We start from the raw sequence: 22,676 nt of genomic DNA, 5'->3' as shown, positions 1-22,676 counted from the left end.
TTTTCACAAAGTTCTTAAATTGACCTATTGAGTTATCTTCTGTGTCTTTACCTTGATTAAACCTTTTGCCAAGAGTCTAGGCTATGATGCGTGTCATTGAATTGGCAGGATAGGTTGAAGTGGTTAACAAAGCATTTGGGATCCTGGGCTTTGTAAAAAGAGGCATATATAGCACATAGGCAAGCAAGGTATGATGATTTTTTAATTAAACACTGGTTCGGCCTCAATTGGAGTATTGTGTCCAATTTTGGACACTACTTTAGGAAGAATGGGAAGGCTTTTGAGATGGTGCAGCAAAGATTTATGAGAATGGTTCCAGAGATGAGGGACTTGAGTTACATGGATAAATTGGAGAAGCTACGGTTGTTATTCTTAGAGAAGAGTAGGCTGAGAGGAGATTTGATAGAGGTGTTCAAAGTCATTAGGGGCCTAGACACATAGAATCTATTCTGTTCCCATTGTTGGAAGGGTCGAGAACAAGAGGGTACCAATTAAAGATGTTTGGCAAAAAGAACCAAAGGCTATATGAGGAAACCTTGTTAAGCAGTGAGTGGGCCAAAAGCTGGCATGAGTTCAGCAGGCCACATAGTCTTGTGCTATAATCATTCTATAATCCTGTGACTTGATATTTTTGCCAAGAATTATGACTGCCAACTGAAGACAATTCCTACACCCTAAGCACCTGAGATATTTGCAGTTTCCCACGTCGCATCAGCAGAATTTGTCACTCCAACTATTTTAAGCAAAGCTAGATGGGAAATCTCAAAAGCTTTCTTCAGGTTAATTTTGTCCTGAGCCAACACTGTAGCAATATTTATGTTTCTGAAATGATTTGAATACACACTGGATGATGAATTTGATTAGGTTTTCAACTAAACTTGGAAAATTTTGTGAAGGTAAAGAACTAATAAACTAAGGTAGACAAAGGACGAAAGAGAGAAACAGACATTGTTTTAACTCATCCTCATGAATTTTTCCCCAAATTAAACACACAAATTTTGAATGCTTCTTGGGCAAAGTTCTGATTAACATAACTTATATTTTGTTACCTTAAAAAAAGGTAAACATTCTAATTCGAAACAGACACTCATCCACACCCAGTCAAGAAACACCTGAATTCAATATTTGTGGAGTCCCATGCCTTGCCTTCTCCCACTGTTGTGATGCCTATCCCTTCCCATTCTCGTCACTGTTGACAGAGGATTTATACCCTCCACCTTTTTTTGTATCAAACGTCATCTAGACCCTGAACTCCAGCATTCCCACCCCAGTGCTGCCAAATTCCAGGATCTCCAATTAAGTGCTACCAAAGACAGGGTTGCCCGATGAAGCTGCACCAAGCACCCTCCTCAGCATTATTAAAGAGGTAACCACCTAAAGTCAATACATTTTGGATTTTCTTGTGCTGTGAATTCTTGGCTTTAAAACATGAAGGAATTAAAAATTAATTCTGTAGGTAAAATCAATGCCATTCATTTGAAGTTTTCAGAAAATAATTGATGGGATGTTGGCCTTCAACCAAAAGCCCTAATTAAAATATCCTAGAAAACATGGAATTTTACATTCAGTCACTGTAAATCAGTGGACCCGATGTTATCCTCTAAGTTAGATAAAACCTGTATATTTATAAAACTGTTTCCTGGGTTATTGTGAGCAAGGCAGTGCAAATCTTAGACTAACGCTGCAGTTGCACTGTAAAAGAAGCCTGAACCCAGAGTCAGGGCCTGACTTACTTCAGAATGAAGAGTGAGAACCCCTGGAAGAGAGAATATCACTCTGCTTCACTTCAGATTCTGTTCAGTTCTTAACATTCAATTTGCACTGCACAGATTTAATGCCATTGTTAAGGTGAAACCACTTCACACATTGGTGATCTTGCTGTATGTATATACTGTTCTCAGATTAATATATTTCAACATTAGACTTGTGTGCCAGACCCTATTGACTTGCGAATTCAATTTTAAAGAAACATACAGGTTCTTATTTATGCATGCACAATTAAGTCATTTTTTTCAATAGGACAATAATAAACTGTAACGGCAAAGCATGTTTTAAAATGGTGCAAATGTGTCAATAACCTGTTTTGTTTTGCTGAGATTATAAGCATATTTTAGGCTAGTACTATTTTGTGCAAAAAATCTGTCCTGCTTAGCTTAGTATTTGATGTGACTACTTTGCCAATATTTTTCCAGATGTTTTTAATGCAAGCATGATTAATATAAGGATTAAATGTGTTACAACAATAGAAGGAATACAAATTGAGGGACTACATCTCATGGTGCAGTCTTCATTTTAAAAAATAAAAACAAGACCATGTCAATACTGACTCAAAGAAAGAAAGGAAGCTCGTTAGTTTTATTTCAGAAGATCATTACTGTAGCTAGGTACAAAAACACATCACAGCTTAATCTGTTTACTGACAACCAGTATCCAAAAATATATCAGAACAACAGTTAGCGATTTGCTATAGTATATAAACAATGAAGTCCCAGTGAATCCATTCTTAACTGTGGACACATAAGGTGATGTTGTCCCCTTTCAGCAAAACACAGCCCAACGCCTTTCTTGATTTTGATTTCATGTGAATTTCCTTTGCATCATCCAAAACAAAGTTTTGTTGTGATTTGAAGTTCAAACATCATATTAGCTATGATTTCATCTTCCATTATACGAAGACCCCCTGGCTTCATTGATTTTAATTACAGCAGCTGATGTGTCCTGTTGGTACAGTGCTACACTGTTTCACAATGTTATTCATTGGGGAACTAGTTATTGCATGTACATAAATCAGCCATGTCCATTTCTGCATGAGCAGCAAGGCTGACATATGTTGTGCATACTTTGCTAATTTCTCTCAATTGAGCCTAGGCTTATGTATGTTGTAAAAATCTGTTGCAGATGGTCAAAAAAGTGCCTATTTTCAAAGGGTTCTCCCAGTTGACATTTAATTTTCTGTGACCCATTTTCTGTCTCCATCAGTGCTTTGGCTGCAACTTACATGCCAGAAATATGATTGTGTGAAGTAATACATTTATCGTGGTGACATTTCTGTGCTATTCACGTAAGGATAGTTGTGCACTTCTCTTGCTTTTAAAACTAAAAATGTGTTGCTACGTAATGTGTTGTGATTAGAGAGAATATCTGTATGACGTTTAGATTTTAAACTAGCCTACTTGCTACTATTGCCATGGTCAAGTCTTTGCCAGAATTTGAAATTGAAACTTCCTATGTAAATATTCAAAGTTGAAATCCTGCCTGTAATGTGATTATAGTCTTTGGCACATAGGTGTTACTGTGGAGTGAGTTTCTGAAGCTTTCCTCCAGCACTGTCATTCTTCTGAAAAAAAGCTTCATCACCAACTAACTGTGCAGTATCACGAGCAATTTAGTAGCACACACTAGTTTGGAGTTGAACCTTAGTGCTGAAAGAGGTTACATTGAATAAGTTTTTAAGCTATGTGTAGCCATTTACATGGATATATCTTCTTGACGCTACCAGAAATCAAAGTCGGGCTATTGGGCTTTATGAAGAAGCATGAATCAACCTGTATACCCCAGAGAAATAAAATCTTTAAGTAACATAAATATGCAATGAAGAGTAATGAAGTGATTTTTCCCTTATTAGAAATCCAGATATGTTATTGCAATTTTTAATTTCTGAAAATTTGATGCCACCACTGCAAAGTTCTTAATATGGACAATGAGTTGTCACATGAATTATTCAGCAGTTGTTATACCCTGTAATATGCAACAATTATTGGGGAGGAGGCAGAGAAGGAGTATATCGAGAACTGATTTGTGAACTGTAATTTTAAGTTTTTGTTGTGTAGGCTTACACATATGTGACTTTGTAATAGAAACTCAGCAATTTTTTTGTATTTCAATTGGCTTTATTTTGTACAAATTGTACACATTTATTGAGGTTTAGTCTATGCTGAATCTGCCTCTAATTTAGAATTCTGTAGCTTCACCAGCTTCAGCTAGCCTGCTTCAGGGGAGCAGCCGACCTGTAAGCGTCTCTTTACTGCACCACAAAGGGGATCTGGACACACCTCATCCAGACCTTTTAGACCTTTGGCAGTCTGAGTACACATTAGAGTAGCAAGAATTAATGTTCTGTTAATTGATCTAATGAATACAAAACCAGTGCTGATTTCAGTGTTGTAGTTTAGTTTTATTATACTGCATCAGAATAGTAATGGAAATGATTACATAGTTTTTGAAGATTGTGAACAAGAACAAAACCAATGGAAATAAAGATACTTTTTGTCTTTTTTTCTCTTCTTCCCTTTCAAACATATTTCAGTGACTTCCATTGTTGTCTGTTTTTAATTTGATTAGCTGATGATGACTACACAGATACCAGCTGTTCTCTTATATCTTTGCTTTTTTTTTAACACATTGCATGTTGCAAGTAGGATGCCATTAATTAAAAACAAAAACAGAATTACCTGGAAAAACTCAGCAGGTCTGGCAGCATCGGCGGAGAAGAAATCAGTTAACGTTTCGAGCCTTCATGGCCCTTCGGCAGAACTGATTAACCTCATCCACTCCTCTCACGCATACTTTCCAGCAAGGCACCCTATAAAGAAAGACAAATTCGCATTTATATAGCACTTTTCACATCCCCAGGATACCCCAAAGTGCTTTGTAGGCAATGAATTTGCTTTTAAACCGTAGTCATTATTGTTATTTAAATGTATTAGACATCAATTTGAAGCCGAGATCTCAACTGTTTTTACAATCTGTTCAGAGATGTTCAGCCACCTTGTAGCATCTAAGTTCTGCTCCGGCTGAAATTAGGTAGACCAGAGACCAAAAGTTGAACCCTCAGTCTTTCTGGCCTGTGTGGATTATTGCTGTGTTGGGCAGCCCTTTTACCAAGTAGACCATTGTGAGAGCTCTTCGTTCTGTTTGAAGTTCCACTTGGGTATTACTGCCTCAGATGCTCCTCTGCCCCACATTGCATCTGCGTTTTTGATTTTAATGAAATTTTAAACTCACCTGTGCTATTCTGAACCATCTTGGTTCCTTGTGGAGTCATGTTAGGTTTTTTGATGGAAGGTACAATTGTAATCTGACATGGATGTTTGTGCTTTTTGAGTGATGTTACGTTTTATATCTGCATATGTTGCACATTTTATGCATTTACCTGGTATCCTGGTGAAATTAGAAGATAACAGTTCCACTCCCTTCCTCATGCATATTTGCCTTCTCAGTTATAATTGAAACTCCTGCTATTAACTAGAAAGCTGACTGGCAAAATGTTGTTAGAAGCTGATTGGATGCAAATTGAAAAATCAGTTACTGCTACAGAATACCCAGAGAGCCAACTCTGTACACGGTTACCTTTTGGGAATGATATTTGAAGGTTTTTTGGGAGACGACATATATGGCAGAAAGTGTAGTATATTGAAGAATGTTCTAGTGAGAATGTTATAGCACATGCCATCTTTCTTCTCTGGCATCCTCGCATCTGTGTGATTGACTTTGCCAGTTGCTCATTAAAATACTGCCCTGAAGCAGAACCTGTACAGTTGTGTATTAATTTAAGATGGTCAATTCACCACTCTGGTGGCAAGTTCAGTTTTGCAGCATGAGCTGGATTCTGGTTTGTGGAATCCTGTTTTGTGATGAGTTGCCGTCTTGTTAGTTGGGATACTTCATAGATGACGACGTGTCACAGCCTGCATTGTGGTGGGGTGGGCAAACCAACCTGATTTGCTTCAGCAGCAAGTACGATAATGCATGCCTTATATTGGCTAATCACAATATGGCACTAATTTTGAAGCTGTAGGTTTGCAGAGCTAGCTCAGAGGTTGCTTGGTGCTGAAGAGTTTGGAGAAGAAGGGAGAGCTGAACCTGGTGGTTGGAAAGATTTCATGGAAAATTTTCAAGTTGACTTTTTTAATACTTTACAGTATTTATGAGAGGTATCAATGTAATTGAAGTTGTATAAAACTACAACTCATTTAAAGCTTGAGTTTGTTGTTTTTATTATCCATTTGTGGTTGGTTTCTAAATTTATTTCAGATGGGCCTTTGCAAATGGGACTTGAAGTTGAGTGAAAGCTGCTGTCTGTGTGCCCACATTGATAATATAAAACAGGCTTATTTTGCCACCAGATATATGGAAAGCACACGTGGCTATTCGGTAATAGTGATGTTTTTCACTTTAGACAAATGTATTTTTGTGAATTGCTTCCCTCTAGAAACATTTTGTAGCTTATGTATTTTCATTCATACATCTTAATTTTAACATTATTTTTATTTGTTTTAATTTGTCATTTTTAACTATTTCCTATGCTAAATTCATTTTAATTAACGTTTTTGTTTTTTCCTTTTTCTCTCCTTTCAGGTTTTACAGAGTTTCACTGATGTCCACTCATAAGAACATGATGGCCATATTTGTTTTAAAAGTGCAAGTGTTGTAGGTTGTACAAGATGTTCAATGGCTTGAGCATTCTGTAGTTTTAATTGAGGGTGTAAGTAGTTAACATTCAGAAATTGTACATTTTACATTCCAGCAGTAAATAATGTAATGACCCATAAATGTAAAAAAGCCTTAATTTATTAGTTCTCTACACAAATTGACATATTCATCTGGCCCTTTTAGAATTTTCACCCTGAGAATTTAATTTAATTTTTTGACCATATCTAAGAACTTTAAAACTGAGTGGTTGGACAATTCGGGCAGCATCATGGGCTACGTAAACTTAAGAAGCCAATGAACAATTTTCCAAAATGACCCAAATTTAAAACCTCTAGAGCTTGGTATTGCAGTGCAAATTCTGAACCTCATTTCTCTGGTTTTTGAACCTTTCACTTTCCTTTGTAACAGTCCACAGTTCCAGATAGAACAAGCAAACAGGACAATTAATTAGAAGCTCTAATTCCTTTTGGAAGGAATTTTAGAAGGTAGTTGGGTGGTATTTTTAACCTAAGAACGTGGGAGTTAGTTTTCTTTCCATTTTCAAAACCACTAAGGGTGAACCCTTCCAAACGTGATCCAGAGTTACCATGAAGTCAGTTAGAATGGTGTTGAATGGACTTACTTTCTTTCGTAAAGAAGTTTTGATTGGTCAAAGCATGCAAAGATTAGTTTGGAAGAAATTGTCACTGGTAGCTACCTTTTTTTCAGCTGTATAATGGTTTTATGGACAAAGTATGTGATTATATGAAGTTGTATAATTGATTCAACAGTTGCAAAATTATGATTGCTTAAAAAAACTCAAGTTGCACATATTTTAGAAAAACAACTTTTTTTTCAGAAGTCACCTGTAACATTTAAAAGGATGATGTAATTGCATCTGCTTTGAAATGAAAGAAACATCCTACAGATTAACAGACTTCTTTGAGTTCAATCACTCGTTGCAAAAGCAGAAAGACCTATACAAAATTTGCTAATTTCTAAACATTATTACAATTCCTGTAGTCATGCAGAAGTTTAAAATATTGAAGACACTCAACTTTGACTATCCAATGCTAGCCACTTGTGAAAGCATGTTATTTATTCACTAGTTAAATGTAAAACTTGATTGCCTGTTTTCAACATTATTGCAGTCACAAGGAAAAAGTGAGCAGCGTCAAAATTCGGATAGCCAGGGAGTGAAGGATAGAATGCTGGAACTTAATCTTTATTTATTTAATTTTGTTTTATTTATACAGACACACATTGCATACTGTGCCCTTTCAACAAAAAAAATCATCTTTCAGTCTGCTCCTCTCTAATATCCACCCCTTGAAAACAGTTAACACCCAATTGGTTCAAAATTAACAGATTCCCTTCTCTCTCTCCAAATAAAATGTAAAAAAATAAATTACATGCACAACCAGAATTTCAAACAATTTGATCCTTCATGCCTCTCCATAATTCCCTAAGATCATGGCTATTCTTCTGCCTCAATTTCATCTTCCCACCATATCCTCAGATCCTTTGGTAATTGATCTTGGCCTTGAATATACTCAGTGACTACATCCACAGCTCTCTAGGAAAGAGAATTCCAAAGATTCACAGCACTTTGAGTGAAGACATTTCTCCTTGTCTTCGTCCTAAATTGCCAACCCCTCATTCTGAGACTGTCACCTTTATCTCTCTTAACTTTGTAAACTCCTCATCAAGTACATCTGCATCTTTTAGCAGGACTTTTAATTGTTAACAAGTAAGGTGGGCAAATTGTCTACGCAAATTTAAGAATTTTTTCCCCTCATTTTCATCACCTGACTCCATTATTACTTGGCTAAAGCTCTGATGAGAAACATCAGGTTTTGTCAAGAGCATACAATAATGTCCCGACTGGGTAAATTGCAGATCAGATGGTTTCCGAAAAATAATTGCCTTGTCATGTTCCATGTCTAGTTTCATTTATGACCTTTTCATGGAAGCTTTTACTCAACAGCATCGGTATCTCACCAAAGACTTTGCATCCTCCAACAATTTCACATAGAATCTCTGCTCTTTCGTAATCACCAAACCTAAAGTAAATAATACTTCTATATTTCTCAACCTTGTGTCGACTAACACTACTTTTTAAATTAAAACAACATTTTAACCAGTCTATGGTATTGCTTGTCTTCTGACTCCACATGCTCTGATCTTGTCATTAGTCCACTATGTGGTGTTTTATTGAAGGCGTTTTGAAAGTCCAGATGTTGCATCTACTGGATTATCCGTGTCTACTCTTTCTATTACCTTTCCAAAGAATTCAATAAGTGTGGTCAAATTTATCCTTTCCTTTAGAAATCTGTGCTAATCATCTTTTATTATACTTGGTAGTTTCTGCTCGTTTTCCTATTTGATCTTTTAGTAAAGATTCCACATTTTCCTGTCACCAATGTTAAGCTAACTGGTCCATAGTTCTCTGAGCTATAATATTAGTTGACCACTTGCCCTCTGGAGCTGTTCCATTTTTCTAAATAAATTTTATATCTACGTAATAATGACTCTACTATCTTTGCCCTAGCAGATGAGTTTTATGCTCCCTACGTTTGATTAGTTTATCAATTAGTTGTCCATCTACCCTTTCTGTCTCAAATATCTTTATATATTTTTTGATCTCTCAGAATAGCAAACTGAAATGTCTGATTCTCTGCTCCCATTGACCATCTTGTCCAGTGTTCTCATCTGATGTTAATCTATCCAACCTCTTTATTCCTTTCATCTTTTCCAATACTGTGTTCACCCTTGCCATTTTGTTCTGCAGATCCTACTGGCACATTAGCAATTGTTCCTTTTCTCAGTCCTTCCCTTTAGAATGTTTGATCACTCATGAGCAAGAGTCATTAAGACTTCATTATGGATGATTGTATTGACGTTGGCACTGACAGAAAGATGACTCATGGTTAGCATTTCACTGTTCCTTAAAATTGTCTCCCTGCTAGGCAAAGCATTTTGCTACTTGCCTTACCCAAGCAGCTACAGAAATGTCATGGCCTCTATCTCTAAGTTATACCTTTGGCCTCTTCACTTCGTTTTCTCTAAGCCACACGTGTTTCATGTAAAATCTTCATCTTTTAAAGAACCTCAAACCCAATGCTAATTCCCTCTGAGCTGCCTTCCTCCCTCTTCCCTTAACCAGCAACTCCTAAACATCAGTGATTTCAATATTCAACTAAATGTCACAGTTCAATTTCCAAATGATTCACCTGCCACTCGATAGCAACAGCACCACTGTCAACTTGCTTAATTGCTCCCTCACCAATGTTTTTGACGCCCCTCGTTTCCAGTAATATGGTTACTGTCTCCCACCTTTCTTATTCCCACAGTACAATCTCTTCTTCCCTCATTAGTGAAGCAAACTTGAACAAACCTGGCATACTTCTGGCCAAGGCATTAATTGCAAGATCTGACTTGACTACATGAAGGACAGCAATGCTTCACTATCCCCAGCAGATACTGCCTAATATTACAGGATCGTTCTGGAGTCCAATCTCCATGACCAGCTGGCTCCTTAATCTGCCCACTCTCTCCATCCCCATTAGACATCCAATTGTGAGGTGCCCATGGATTTTCTCATTACTAAAATTGAGAGACATATGAACATACGAATTAGAAGCAGAAGTAGGCCATTCAGCCCCTTGGGCCTGCTCCGCCACTCAGTAAAATCATGGCTGATCTGTTTTGAATTCCACATTCCCATCTACCCCAGAGACCATTCAGACACCTGTCTTGAATTCATTCTCCTGTTCCTCCTAATTTCCTACCAACTCTAGCCATATCTTTCTGTCTTTCCTTCCCTATCTCTCCCCTCTCCCATAAAGCTCTTGTATCCATGAGATCCATCTCTTGCTTCCTTTGTCCCTTCCTTAATCAACTCCTTGATCACTCAACTTGCACCCAATCAAATGCTTGGTTTTTATTTACATGCTACCGACCTGAATCTTGTCAGTGCCTATGCTTAAAAAGAAAACAAGTGGGTGGGAGATCTTGGGGATGAATCATTCTGAGATGTTTTGGAGCCAAGAAATGAAGAAGCTCAAATAAATGAGGGCGGGGAAATTATCAAAATTCCATGCCCATTGGCCAATGTTATACGCTAACTGCACAAGTTTGATTTTACAGGAAGAAGCTTCTCTGAACATACAACAAATGTCAAAGATGGAACTTCACACGGATGGATTTCTGTGGGAGGTGTGAAATTACAGGAGGGCTAATATGCAAATGTGTGTAAATAACAAGTATACTATTTTCAGGTTGGAAGACAGGAGCTTGTTTATGAAGGATATGATAAATTTTGTATTCAGACGAGAGTTATAGAGGAGAAAAAAAAATAATTGTTCAGTTTTTGGAGGAGATTAATAGATTTTAGAATGGGCTATGATACTGAATATTCTGCAAATAAAGAAAAAAAATCAATTGTTGCTTTGCTTCATTTTATTGCATTTGAAAATCTCAGTTGTAAACAAAACCAAGAGCATAACAGGAGCTGGTAAAGTAGAAATGAAGGAGATAAAAGAGAAGATTTAAAAAATGACAGTAAGTACTGCTGGGGAGAGTTTAATTTGTGATTCCAAAACATCATTCATAAATTGCAGTCTCGTGTTGATTGCGTGCACAAATAAAGATTACTTCACTTGAAGATTTATATTCTGTTACATTGTGTCTGGAAACAGAGGAAAAACTTGCATGTTAACCAAAACTCATATAAAAGAACTTTTTAGGAAACGCTATTCACTGCTCCTTAGTTCGTGCCTGCTTTTTAGCTGCTCTTTTTTTGTGTTTGGAAACACAAACCTTAACTCCCTTGTATTTGAAGGTAAGTGTTAAATGTTTCATCCTCAATAAAAGAACGTAACAATCACCTCTAATCTTTGTAACAGTAAAGCAGTTTATTTTCATTGATTTAAAATTGACATATATATGTCATTTCTAAGTTATAGGATCAGTTCCAGAGTACCCAAGATCTGAACAAAGCAGATTATTGATATATAAGGATAATTTCAAAAATTCCCGATGTGATTGGTAATCATTTCATGTGTCCTAAATTAAAAGTAGTTTGCATGCAAGTTTGGAGCATCAAAAATGCAAGCTGTAGTGTTTTTAATGATCTCATCTCTGTTTCCTTTCTCTGCTTTCTAACTAAGCTTGTGGAAACTGCTTAGGTTTAGCCATGAACAGCTGAAACTCTTGGTGTGTCTCCTATGTGTCCTGAGTTAGCTGAGGTTGAACTGGAGTGAGAGGGGGACTGCAGTTGCCTTCATTACCTCATGTTGGGGAGGGAAGAAGAGAGAGTACCAGTTTAATCAGGCTGATTTGTATAGAAGTTTCCCTGGGGCAGCAAGTCGTAATCTTAGAGTATTTAGCACCAATGTTTTATAATGTATTAGACTATGGAATGGTGGTGAAAAATGAGAGAATATATTTGGAATTTTTAGAGAAGGGGTATATGTTCATCGCCAAAGTGAGCATTTCATATTTCAGTAAAAGATTTTGAGTTTACATGAAACCAGTTTTCTTTGTTCTAAGGGTCCTGTTCCTCTTGAACAAGGGCTGCATCACAGGCATGGAAAATAACATGCGATTGATATCAATTTATATTTTCCATTTGAAAAATGTTACATGGTACTCAATTATTGTTGGTAGGTGCAACTTGCAATGCTGCGTTTGTTTATCCTCCACACACATTAGGAGAGGACAGTTAAAGAAATCTTGGGACAGTATCTTTCAGAGCCTGGGGTAATTTCATGCCATATAATCCTTTCCATTGAAGATTGCTATCCCAAACAATGTTGTTTCAGGACTGCTGTATTGTGGAGTAAAAGGACGTGTGGCAGAAACTCCAATATAGCCATTCATAGGTAATTAATTTCAGTTATTCCAGTGTGGGCAGTATTGGATAGGGGAGATCAGGCACTTCCTACAGGAGGAGGGGGAAAGACTGAGTACTATATTAGGGCTCTTTAACTTGCATTGGAGGAGATGACATAATACTGGGCTGTAGTCTGTTGTGAGGAAGACTGCTTTTGACTCCCAGGCAATATTGAGCATCACTGCTTCACACCAATGCTTGATTCTTCTATTGGCAAACGTCCTGCTGTTTTACAACGAGGCAAGCTTGCTGAGCCTTTGGGCTGGGTTTTATGGTTCCTAGCAGGGTGAGGGAGGTGGAACAGGAATATGTGGACTGCTTGCTCCCAGCACCCGCCCCTGCCATCTCAACATGGCAAATCAAGCGTTGGACGGCCAATTAGTGGCTGCACTAGCAGTGGGAAGGTGATCAATTAGCATTGGGAAGCGGGGGTAGGGGGGCTGTGTGTCTCACCGGACATCTAGGGCAGGATGTTCGGCAGAGGGGTTAGGCCGTGAGCTGGAAGTCAGCCACTATAAAGGATTAACAGATGGAATATGGCAATGTATGACACACATGATGATGTAGCACTGACATCAATCAATCATGTGTTAGACTCTCTCAAGCGAAGTTGCAATACCATGCCCAGGAGCAACATGCCTACTCTGTAATCCCTTTTAATAGTACTAATAAACAAGTGTTAAGCCAGTACCAGTCTGTCCAGTGACTCTTACCGCGCCTGGAGTCCACAGATCAGATCAGACCATGGAGGCAACAGTGAAGACACCGATGTAAAAAAAAATACTTCGGTGTTATCAAAGGAGTGAAGGAAAACTCTATAATAGCTCGCACTTACAAATGGATGGAAGGAGGCGGCACACTGGAGAGAGGTAATGATGACTGTACTTGGTGAGCAGTCCTTGCCCTACCCCAACTGTTTAACTGTCTCGAGGGCCGGGGAGAAGTCAGAAGTGGAAATTATGGAAACGCCATTTCCTTCGACGTTGAGCAGCATCAGGCTTTCATTCTAAAGAGCAGAAGCATGAAGCCTGTTTGTTTCTTTGTTGTAGGTCCAGTAGCAGATGATGTTCTCCTGGGGCAGGGAGTGGAGGAGTCCACTGCAGACTTTGAGACCGTTCTCAAACCATTCGACACCTATTTTAGCACGTAGCGAAATTTAGTTATGGAACGCGCACTTTTTAACCAAAGGTTGCACCAACCTGGGGAATTGATTGAATTATTTCTAACTCACTTATATCACAGCTTTGTGCAGATATGGGGCACTGAAGAAAGAGCGAATCCATGATCACATAGTCATGGGTTTCAGAGACGAAAAGCCGCCCAACTTTCTGCAGACCAAGGGTGACCTTACTTAAGACCAAGCGGTCCGGTATGCAAGGTAGGCTAAGCTTAAAGTTCAACCAGGCTGTAATTTGGCATGACTGCACATGACTGTTGACTGGGTAGGCCCACAGGCAGCAGTCCCACCCATAAGAAAGCCTATCAAACTGGACGAAAGAATGGGGAACACCACACCAGCAGCCATTTTGAGATATTTGCGTTGTGGTGCAAAAAACCAACATAGATGCCAGGACTGCCCAACTGGGGGAGCAGAATGCTTCCAGTGTGGGAAGACTGGACATTTCAAGCGTTTCTGCAAATCCAACAACTTTAATATAGGTAGAAGACCAGAAAATATCTATGAAACACACTCCAAACAAGAGATTGGAAATCAAGTTAAAGACACAGTTCCTAGGAGAAGTTAATAGTCTTAGTTCAGACTATCGGTCAATTACAGTGCAGGTTAAAAGTTTTGATACCACCTTTAAAATTTACACTGGAGCTACTGTCAGCATGCTAACAAATTGACTCGACTGGCTTCAGCCGATACCCGTTCATCTATCAGACATCAAACTACAAGGCCCAGGTCACACAGATCTTCCAATTAAAGGCAGGATTATTGCTCCTCTTCATTACAAGGGGTGACGGGTCGTTGATTTTCTGTTCTTCACAATCAATGTAAATCCTTATTGAGTGATGACGTTGGCATGCGTCTAGGAATCCTATAAAAACCAGATGATGCCCAGCATTTGAACAACCCAGTATTGCTCATGGAACAATCTAGAACCTTCTATTTAGAACCAGTGAAACTTCAGCCTACAGCAGTTGAGGAAGTTTATTCAACCAGCAGCGTTCCTTTTTTTTTGACCACGGAGACACTATCCACTGGACCCCGAGCGGAGATTGAAGTCATGAACCTCTCAGTTCTTCTTGAAGTAAGGCCAGAGGTGACGAATACAGAAGATACGGCAGCAGATAGTGACCATCCTCATGAAGGTCTGCTGGATCTGAATTGGGTCTTTCCAGAAGAAAGTGATGAGGAAGGAGCCATTGTAGTACTGAATGATCTGTTGAGCGCTGAATTGTGGAGGTTGGTCCGTCTTTCCAATTGATAAACGCACCACATGAAGTCACTGATGCTTTTTTTTGAGGAGTTAGCTGTGTTTCTAGTGGCTGAGCAGCATTCAGATCTTTAATCCACTGAACTCATCCAGGTAGTACCTAGCCTATCTCGTTCTCCATGAAGAGTCTTCCAGAGAGAACGCCTTATCTGAGTCCATGAGGATCATGCTGCCAAAGAGCTGGTACCTTCCAGGGTTAAAAGTCATGTGACACTCGTACTTCAAACCCTGCTGAAAGTCTTCTTCCCTCTAGAGCTGGATTTCAGCACAGAAGCTGTGGCAGAATCTTTACCACTTCTGAAGTTGCAGAAACTTGTACATCAATCTTGCCTAAGTTGATTATTCACAGGAAATTTTCTCATTATAGAAGATGGTGCTATATTATCTCCATATCCTCAGCAATTCTTCCCATTGCTCAGAGTGGAGCAGCCTCACACTGACAAAAGCGTGGTGCTCTCACCACTGACTACAGAAAGTAGAGAGTCCTTCCGAAATATCATCGGGAAATCATCTCTTCAAATTTTCCTGAAAAACGTACAGGAATTTTTATTTTACTTCATCGTTTATATTCATAGAAATTTCAGATCTTCAATACCTTTCCAGTCTTTGATTCAGCAGTGAATGATAGTGCTGCGACAGTTTTCCCTGGAGTTGAAGATCATTCTGTAGGTCTTTTCCAGTGTGCTTCAAGGGAGCAACCAGTTCCTTAGAGTCCTGAGCTCTTCTCTTCTAGTCCCTGAGAGTCCAAAGGTCAATGCTGTTCTGTCTTCTCTCTTGGATTAGTCTTTCATTGAAAAGCCCCCATTGTCCTTACAATTCAGTCATCCTGAAACCTGCACTCTGCTTTCCAGCAATGTTGCTAAAGTGCTGTCCTGTTCTGATGATGATGTCTTCCAAGACGAGAAAGAAACCCCACATGTCTCCAAGGTGTCTTCTCTAATGGCCAAGAATATGTGGGAGATTGAATCCCTCAGGACTGTGACTTGGGGAAGGGGAAGAGTAGGAGTTAAGTAGAAGCTGTCGTAAGAGCGAGTTACAGAAACACAATCTAAATAAAGATCTGTTTCATATTGTTGAAATTTGGATAATATACTTATGGGAGAGGTGTAGTATTAGGGATTAATAGATGGGATATGCCAATATGAGAGAAAGAGAGAGGTTGGAGCAACATGCTTGCTCTGTAACCTACTTAGATGTTGTACTAATAAACAATTGTTAAGCAAGAGTGTGACTAAAATTTGTCCAGTAACTAAGTAGAGTCCGCAGACCAAAAAAACCATCTCAGAACAGTCATGACCTCTGATTTAAAGGCCCCTGCCCTCTTGTGCCCTCCTATTTTTGTAAAGTCAGCCAAAAGAAAACTGTAGGAATAAAGTTTGCCACCAGCTAAATGCTGCCACCTTCACCAACAGAATGCTGCTGCGTATAGCCATGGTGCCACTTGCAGTCCTTTTCATCTACCTTTGTGCCGCCACCTCAAACCTGGTGTAAATCACTCCCATTGCTTTTCGTGTGACAACCGAGAAGTGGAGTGGGCAACATGAAATTGCAGTCAATTGTCTAACAAAGCTCAATAGCTTGTTAATTGTTTTTTTTCAACATGTTGGCTGGGCTCCCAATTTCGGTGCCCGCTCGCCTTCTGTAATATCGGAGACTGGTGGAATGACACCAGATTGCCAACCTGATGCCATCACGTTGTAATTTGTGTAAGTGCCGGGGGTGCTGATTTGCAGCCGTAAAATCCAGCCCTTTTTTTCCTTCCAGTTGAATCTGTGTTCAGTTCTCTTTGGGGAAAAAAAACACAGCTGTTGCAATTACAATGTTCTTTGCTTATGCTGAGTTTTAGACCATAAGACATAGGAGCAGAAATTAGGCCATTTGGCCTATCGAGTCTGCTCCGCCATTCAATCATGGCTGATAAGTTTCTCAACCCCATTCTCCCGCCTTCTCCCCGTAACCTTTGATCCCCTTACCAATCAAGAACCTATCTGTCTCGGTCTTAAATACACTCAATGACCTGGCCTCCACAGCCTTCTGTGGCAATGAATTCCATAGATTCACCACTCTCTGGCTAAAGAAGTTTCTCCTCATCTCTGCTCTAAACTTCCCTTTACTCTGAGGCTGTGCCCTCGGGTCCTAGTCTCCTGCTAATGGAAACATCTTCCCCACGTCCACTCTATCCAGACCTTTCAGTATTCTGTAAGTTTCAATCAGATCCCCCCTCATCCTTCTAAACTCCATCGAGTATAGACCCAGAGTCCTCAAACGTTCCTCATATGTTAAGCCTTTCATTCCTGGGATCGTTCTCGTGAACCTCATCTGGACCCTCTCCAGGGCCAGAACATCCTTCCTAAGATATGGGGTTCAAAATTGCTCACAATATTCTAAATATGGTCTGACCAGTGCCTTATAAAGCCTCAGCAGCACATCCCTGCTTTTATATTCTAGTCCTCTTGAAATAAATGCCAACATTGCATTTGCCTTCCTAACTAACACGTCAACCTGCAAGTTAACTTTAACAGAATCCTGGACTAGGACTCTCAAGTCCCTTTGCACTCCACATTTCTGAATTCTCTCCCCATTTAGAAAATAGTATATGCCTCTATTCTTCCTACCAAAGTGCATGACCTCACACTTCCCCACGTTGTATTCCATCCGCCACTTCTTTGACCATTCTCCTAACCTGTCCAAATCCTTCTGCAGCCTCCCCGCCTCCTCAATACTACCCGACCCTCCACCTATCTTTGTATCATCTGCAAACTTAGCCAGGATGCCCTCAGTTCCTTCATCTAGATCATTAATGTATAAAGTGAAAAGTTGTGGTCCCAACACTGACCCCTGTGGAACTCCACTAGTCATCGGCCGCCATCCTGAGAAGGACCCCCTTATCCCCACTCTCTGCCTCCTGGCAGACAGCCAACTTTCTATCCATGCTAGTATCTTGCCTCCAACACCATGGGCTCTTATCTTACTGAGCAGCCTCCTGTGAGGCACCTTGTCAAAGGCCTTCTGGAAGTCCAAGTAGATAACATCCATTGGCTCTCCTTTGTCTAATCTACTCGTTACCTCCTCAAAGAATTCTAACAGATTTGTCAGGCATGACCTCCCCTTGATGAAACCATGCTGACTTTGCCCTATTTTACCATGCACTTCCAAGTATTCTGAAATCTCATCCTTAATAATGGACTCTCAAATCTTACCAACAACCAAGGTCAGGCTAATCGGCCTGTAATTTCCCGTCTTTTGCCTCACTCCCTTCTTAAACAGGGGGGTTACATTAGCGATTTTCCAGTCTTCTGGGACCCTCCCTGACTCCAGTGATTCCTGAAAGATCACCACTAACGCCTCCACTATCTCTTCAGCTCTCTCCTTCAGAACTCTGGGGTATAATCCATCTGGTCCAGGTGATTTATCCACCTTCAGACCTTTCAGTTTTCCTAGCACCTTCTCCTTGGTAATGGCCACCATACTCACCTCTGCCTCCCGACTCTCTTGAACTTTGGGAATGTTACTCGTGTCTTCCACTGTGAAGACTGATGCAAAGTACATATTCAGTTCCTCCGCCATTTCTTTGTTCTCCACTACTACTTCTCCAGCGTCATTTTCCAGCGGCCCAATGTCCACTTTTGCCTCTCTCTTACCCTTCATATATCTAAAAAAAAACTCTTGCAATCTTCTTTTATATTACTCGCTAGTTTACCCTCATATTTAATCTTCTTATTACTGGCTAGTTTACCCTCATATTTAATCTTTTGCTATCAATAATACTCCAGTGCCAGAGTTTTCTTATAGTCTGAAATGTTCTTCATAGCTTCCTTTGGTTGATACCTACATTAGGTTTTATATCCCATTGCAGTGCCTTTTCTGAATTTGTTACTGCCACTTTGCATTAAGGCAGAGGTTTCAACATAGCAAAGTGCGATTTCATCAATCTACATCTTGCGTAGTGTCTTCTGGGTGTTTTTCTAAGGAGGTTTCTTTTGTCCAGTACACTTCTAGGCTTGTATAAGCATGCCAGGAAGTCTAGCATCTTTGGCTGGTTCTCCGGTCTAAGCTTCTTTTGATGCATCCTTTCTGTCTTGAATGATTCATTTAAAGACTTCAATTTTTTATTTCCCATTTTGATTGTTTCAGTGGGAGATAGTGAAATGGCCAAGTTTAGAGTGCAATCTTGTGCTTAGCAAAAGTTGCTTCTGATATGATAGCTTTGTTATGTTCCTGAAGGGCAGAGAAGCAAATTTGATTCATCCTTCTTTGTGGTTTCCTGAAAAGCACTTAGTGTTGTTATAATGTAAAGTTTCATTATAGCAGATGCTATTTTTTAAATCTCTCAACCACACTGATTTATCTATACAAAATGACTCAATTATTTCTGCTCATCTGTATCTACAATGGAGTGTTTTTGTACCAAAAGTGATTTGGGTATACTTTTTGAAGATGTCCCGAAGCAAATATTGGGCAATCCGAACATTAACTAGATGCATTTCATAAGACCAGTTATAATTGCAGAGGCTGTTACTGTAGCTATTTAAAAATTGGGTTCATATCTCACTTCTTTCCATGAACCTACTTGACCTGGATCACAGGATAGAAGGGAAGAAAAAATACTAGTTCTGAATTGTCTTAGTCTTAGTTCTTCACTTAAAAAAATGTTGGAGTTCCTTGTAGATAGATCAGCTGCTATTACTTTAACTGGTGTGACAGTAAGGTAATTTTCACATCTAACTGCTGCTAGTGTAGCATTTTAGGATATATTGAGGAGTCTCTTATTACAAATCTTGACTTACTTTTGGGCAGATCTTATGTCATACAAACTTAAGACTAGCTCTGTGATTTCCTGCTCCTGCAGTGATTTTTATGCCCTTCAGGTCTTGCATAATGTCAAATTGCTAGTTGGAAACTGCACTTTGTTTCTCTGCAAGCCACTTCAGAAGTGATATAATTAACACAATGCACTTGAGCTGGGTTCAGATTCCAAATTAACAAACTGGATTTATTAATAGTAATAAAATGAGCAAGGTGGCTACTGTGATATTGTGTCGGGAATAAAATACCTGCTCTCTGACCTTGGTAACATTGAATGTGTAGTGTACACAATTTTGGTTCTATTTTGTCCTGAACTATCCTGTTCCCATCCTTTTGTAATTTGCTCCAATTTTTTTAAACAAGGGTTTAGTATTTGAATTGCATGGAATTTAGAGTGTACATTAATGACTTAATGCTTCCTCTGACAAGTCTGTTTTTTGGTTGAATAATCCATAGGCCCGTGGTCACATCCAAGCGAAGTCTTCCTCCCTACTTAACATCATAATTCTGTTTGGAAGCAGAAGACACAAGACAACTTCTAGAGCCAAACATGCTACAGCTGGATTGCTATCTTGCCCCTTTCCCCTCACCTGTGACCAAACCCCACACACACACACACACACACACACACACCACCCCCCCCCCCTCCCCAATCCCTCCAGACCCTGCTGCAGCTTCATTCAGAGTACAATGTCTGTCATTCAGATTTGTAGACAGAACTAATTTTGTCTCTACACAGCGGCAGTACGAAAGCAATGTGCATTTATAGAGCATCTTGAACATGGTAAGTGTCCCAAAATATTTCACTGGAGTTTTACTATTTGAGCCACAGAAGGAAATATTAGGACAGGAAGCTAAAGGCTTGGCCTTAGAAGAGGAGAGTTAGAGAAGTATGAAAAGGGAATTCCAGAGTTTATGACTATTAAATGTGTCACAATACAGAATTTCTTGTTTGTGCGTCAGTGCAGGTGCACCATTTCTGATTATTATATCTGTTCCCATTCTCTCAGTCCCCCTGTTAAATTAGTATATGGAAGGCACTGATCAAACAGAATTGAAAAGCAAACAAACTTTGGACGGACAATATCATGAATGAAAGATATAATCAGATGGTGCTGGTGTCAGAATTTGGGTGCTGAATATCATCTAATTGCAAAAGTAGTATGAAGTACAATGTCACATGGATTACCCAACATCTGATGTACACTGTTGTGTATGTCTTTCAACTTTGCTCTTCAATGAGTGAGCCATCCATAAAGAAATGGCCTTTTCAGTAGAAACAAATTTTCAATTACCTATTCATCTTAAAAGGAGGACACTTGGTTGACTTTGTTAAGTTCCAGAGCATTTATTTCAATGATTTGAAAGGGTTTTAAAATGTTTTTTGGCAGTAGTGCGAACCAGGTGATTGTGAGTAGATGTCTCATCTTAAACCCGCCCTTTTTTATTCATTATATTCATGGGGAGGATGATCAGGCGGGGTGTAAAACAGGTTGCTAATTCAGTTGCCCATTTTACCTTGCCAGTGATGACCTGCCTTGCTATCATGGTCTGATGAGTTTGTTCTGTAAGTAATACAGTTCTCTGTGACAGGTAATAAAAACTAAATATTAAAGTAGCAGGCCCATCTTCAGGCACTAAAATTTACTCTTGGCCAAGAGTGGAATTTTCCCCCTAAATATGGCAATAAAAGTAGGAATGGCTGAATCCAGTGTGCAGCCAGCTACAGGCTGATATGATTTTTGGAATATAACACCTTCCCGGGTAATGGCTTTAAATAATTAAAACTCACTCCTCAGTGTGATGAATGCAAAGCGAAAATATTGAAAGCTTCAGTTAAGATCAAAGCACAGCCCAGGTTATGCAATTATCAGGTCAAGCACCTGAAAATGATGAGGTACTATTTATATGTATGAATAAAGTCTTATGCTATATTATTCTCTTGCATCATAAAACTGAGAGGGAATATCAATTTCATTCCATATATATTAAGCAGAAATTTGACGTGACTGAAAACATGTCCTGCAGAATTAACATTGGCCACAAGAAAAGAAATGGCGGTTCTATTATCTAAGCAATATACTGCTGATTTGATTGGTCAGTTTTTTTTAAGCTGCTGGCAAATAGGAGTAGAAGCCAGTGAGGAAATTACAAATAACAATGGGTTAATCTCAAGAAATCTACAGGGTCTGGAAAAATCAGAATTTATTCAAGTGCAACTGCCCAAGACAAAAACAGGCAGCTAAGACCAGTTGTATGGCTAATTTGGCTAAGTTATGCTCTACCAAGTTTTGTCCTGTTGACTCAGTTCTTAAAACTTTATGAAAGATTTATCCTTGGTATTTTGCATATCACCAAGTTATAGTGTAGTTATGAATATTGTACACTTGCCCACATTTATTGTGGGTTTCTTAGCTCTTAAAATCTGAAGAAATAAGTTTATGGGGTACTATATTAAACTGCATATACTGCTTGAGTTTTGAATTGACCCTATTTCTGCGAACCCCAATTTTTGTTCTGCCTTTTCTTTATTTTGGTCCAAATAAATTATAATTAAAAATAGCAGATATTGTTTCTAATTGTTGCAAGGAATAAATCAGGTGCTCTTTAATTGGACATATTCTAAGATATCTTCTCGAGATGAAAACAAGGTAAATCATGATATGGTTTTTGGTTGCTTTATGGTTAAAGGTGAAATCACATTAATGATGAGAGAGGATGTCGTGAGAAGTAAACTGGCAGTGGAAATTTTATGGGTAGAATTAAGAAATAGGAAAGGATCTAAGATTGTAGGGGGAGTTGTGGATAATTCACCTGGCGGCAATTGTGAAGTGGTGAATTGTCTAATATCTGCATTTATACAATCATGTAATAAAGTAGAGTGGCTTTAATTGGAGGTTTTAACTTTGATACAGATTGGGGTAAGCAGATGAGCACATGTGAGAAAGGAAGCGAATTTCTTGAATGTGTCCAGGATAGTTTTCTGTAATATGCCTTAGAAAACATGGGGGCATGCCGTTTTCAACTTTGTAATGAGTAATCAGCCAGCTTTTGTTAAATGCCTAATGGCGCATGAATGTTTGTTTAATAGTGATCATAATATGATCAAATTCAACATAGTG

At 39.0% G+C, this 22,676-nt stretch overlaps 1 protein-coding gene across 3 annotated transcripts in view; it reads left to right on the top strand.

The window, feature by feature from the left end:
- LOC144680453 (XK-related protein 6-like) overlaps positions 1-22,676 on the top strand; it is a 916,065-nt gene that overhangs the window by 57,100 nt on the left and 836,289 nt on the right. The window contains exon 2 of one of the 3 annotated variants that reach the window (XM_078541418.1): positions 4,148-4,160. The exons of the other annotated variants lie outside the window; for them this stretch is intronic. Within the exon in view, the coding sequence (XP_078397544.1) occupies positions 4,148-4,160 (13 nt within the window). The remainder of the gene's footprint in view (positions 1-4,147; positions 4,161-22,676) is intronic. 3 annotated transcript variants of the gene reach the window in all.

The sequence above is a fragment of the Cetorhinus maximus genome, chromosome 5, assembly GCF_964194155.1.
Source record: "Cetorhinus maximus chromosome 5, sCetMax3.hap1.1, whole genome shotgun sequence".
Lineage (NCBI taxonomy): Eukaryota > Metazoa > Chordata > Chondrichthyes > Lamniformes > Cetorhinidae > Cetorhinus > Cetorhinus maximus.
The sequence above is the reverse complement of the archived record's forward strand: the minus strand, read 5'-3'. Positions and strand labels throughout refer to the sequence as shown.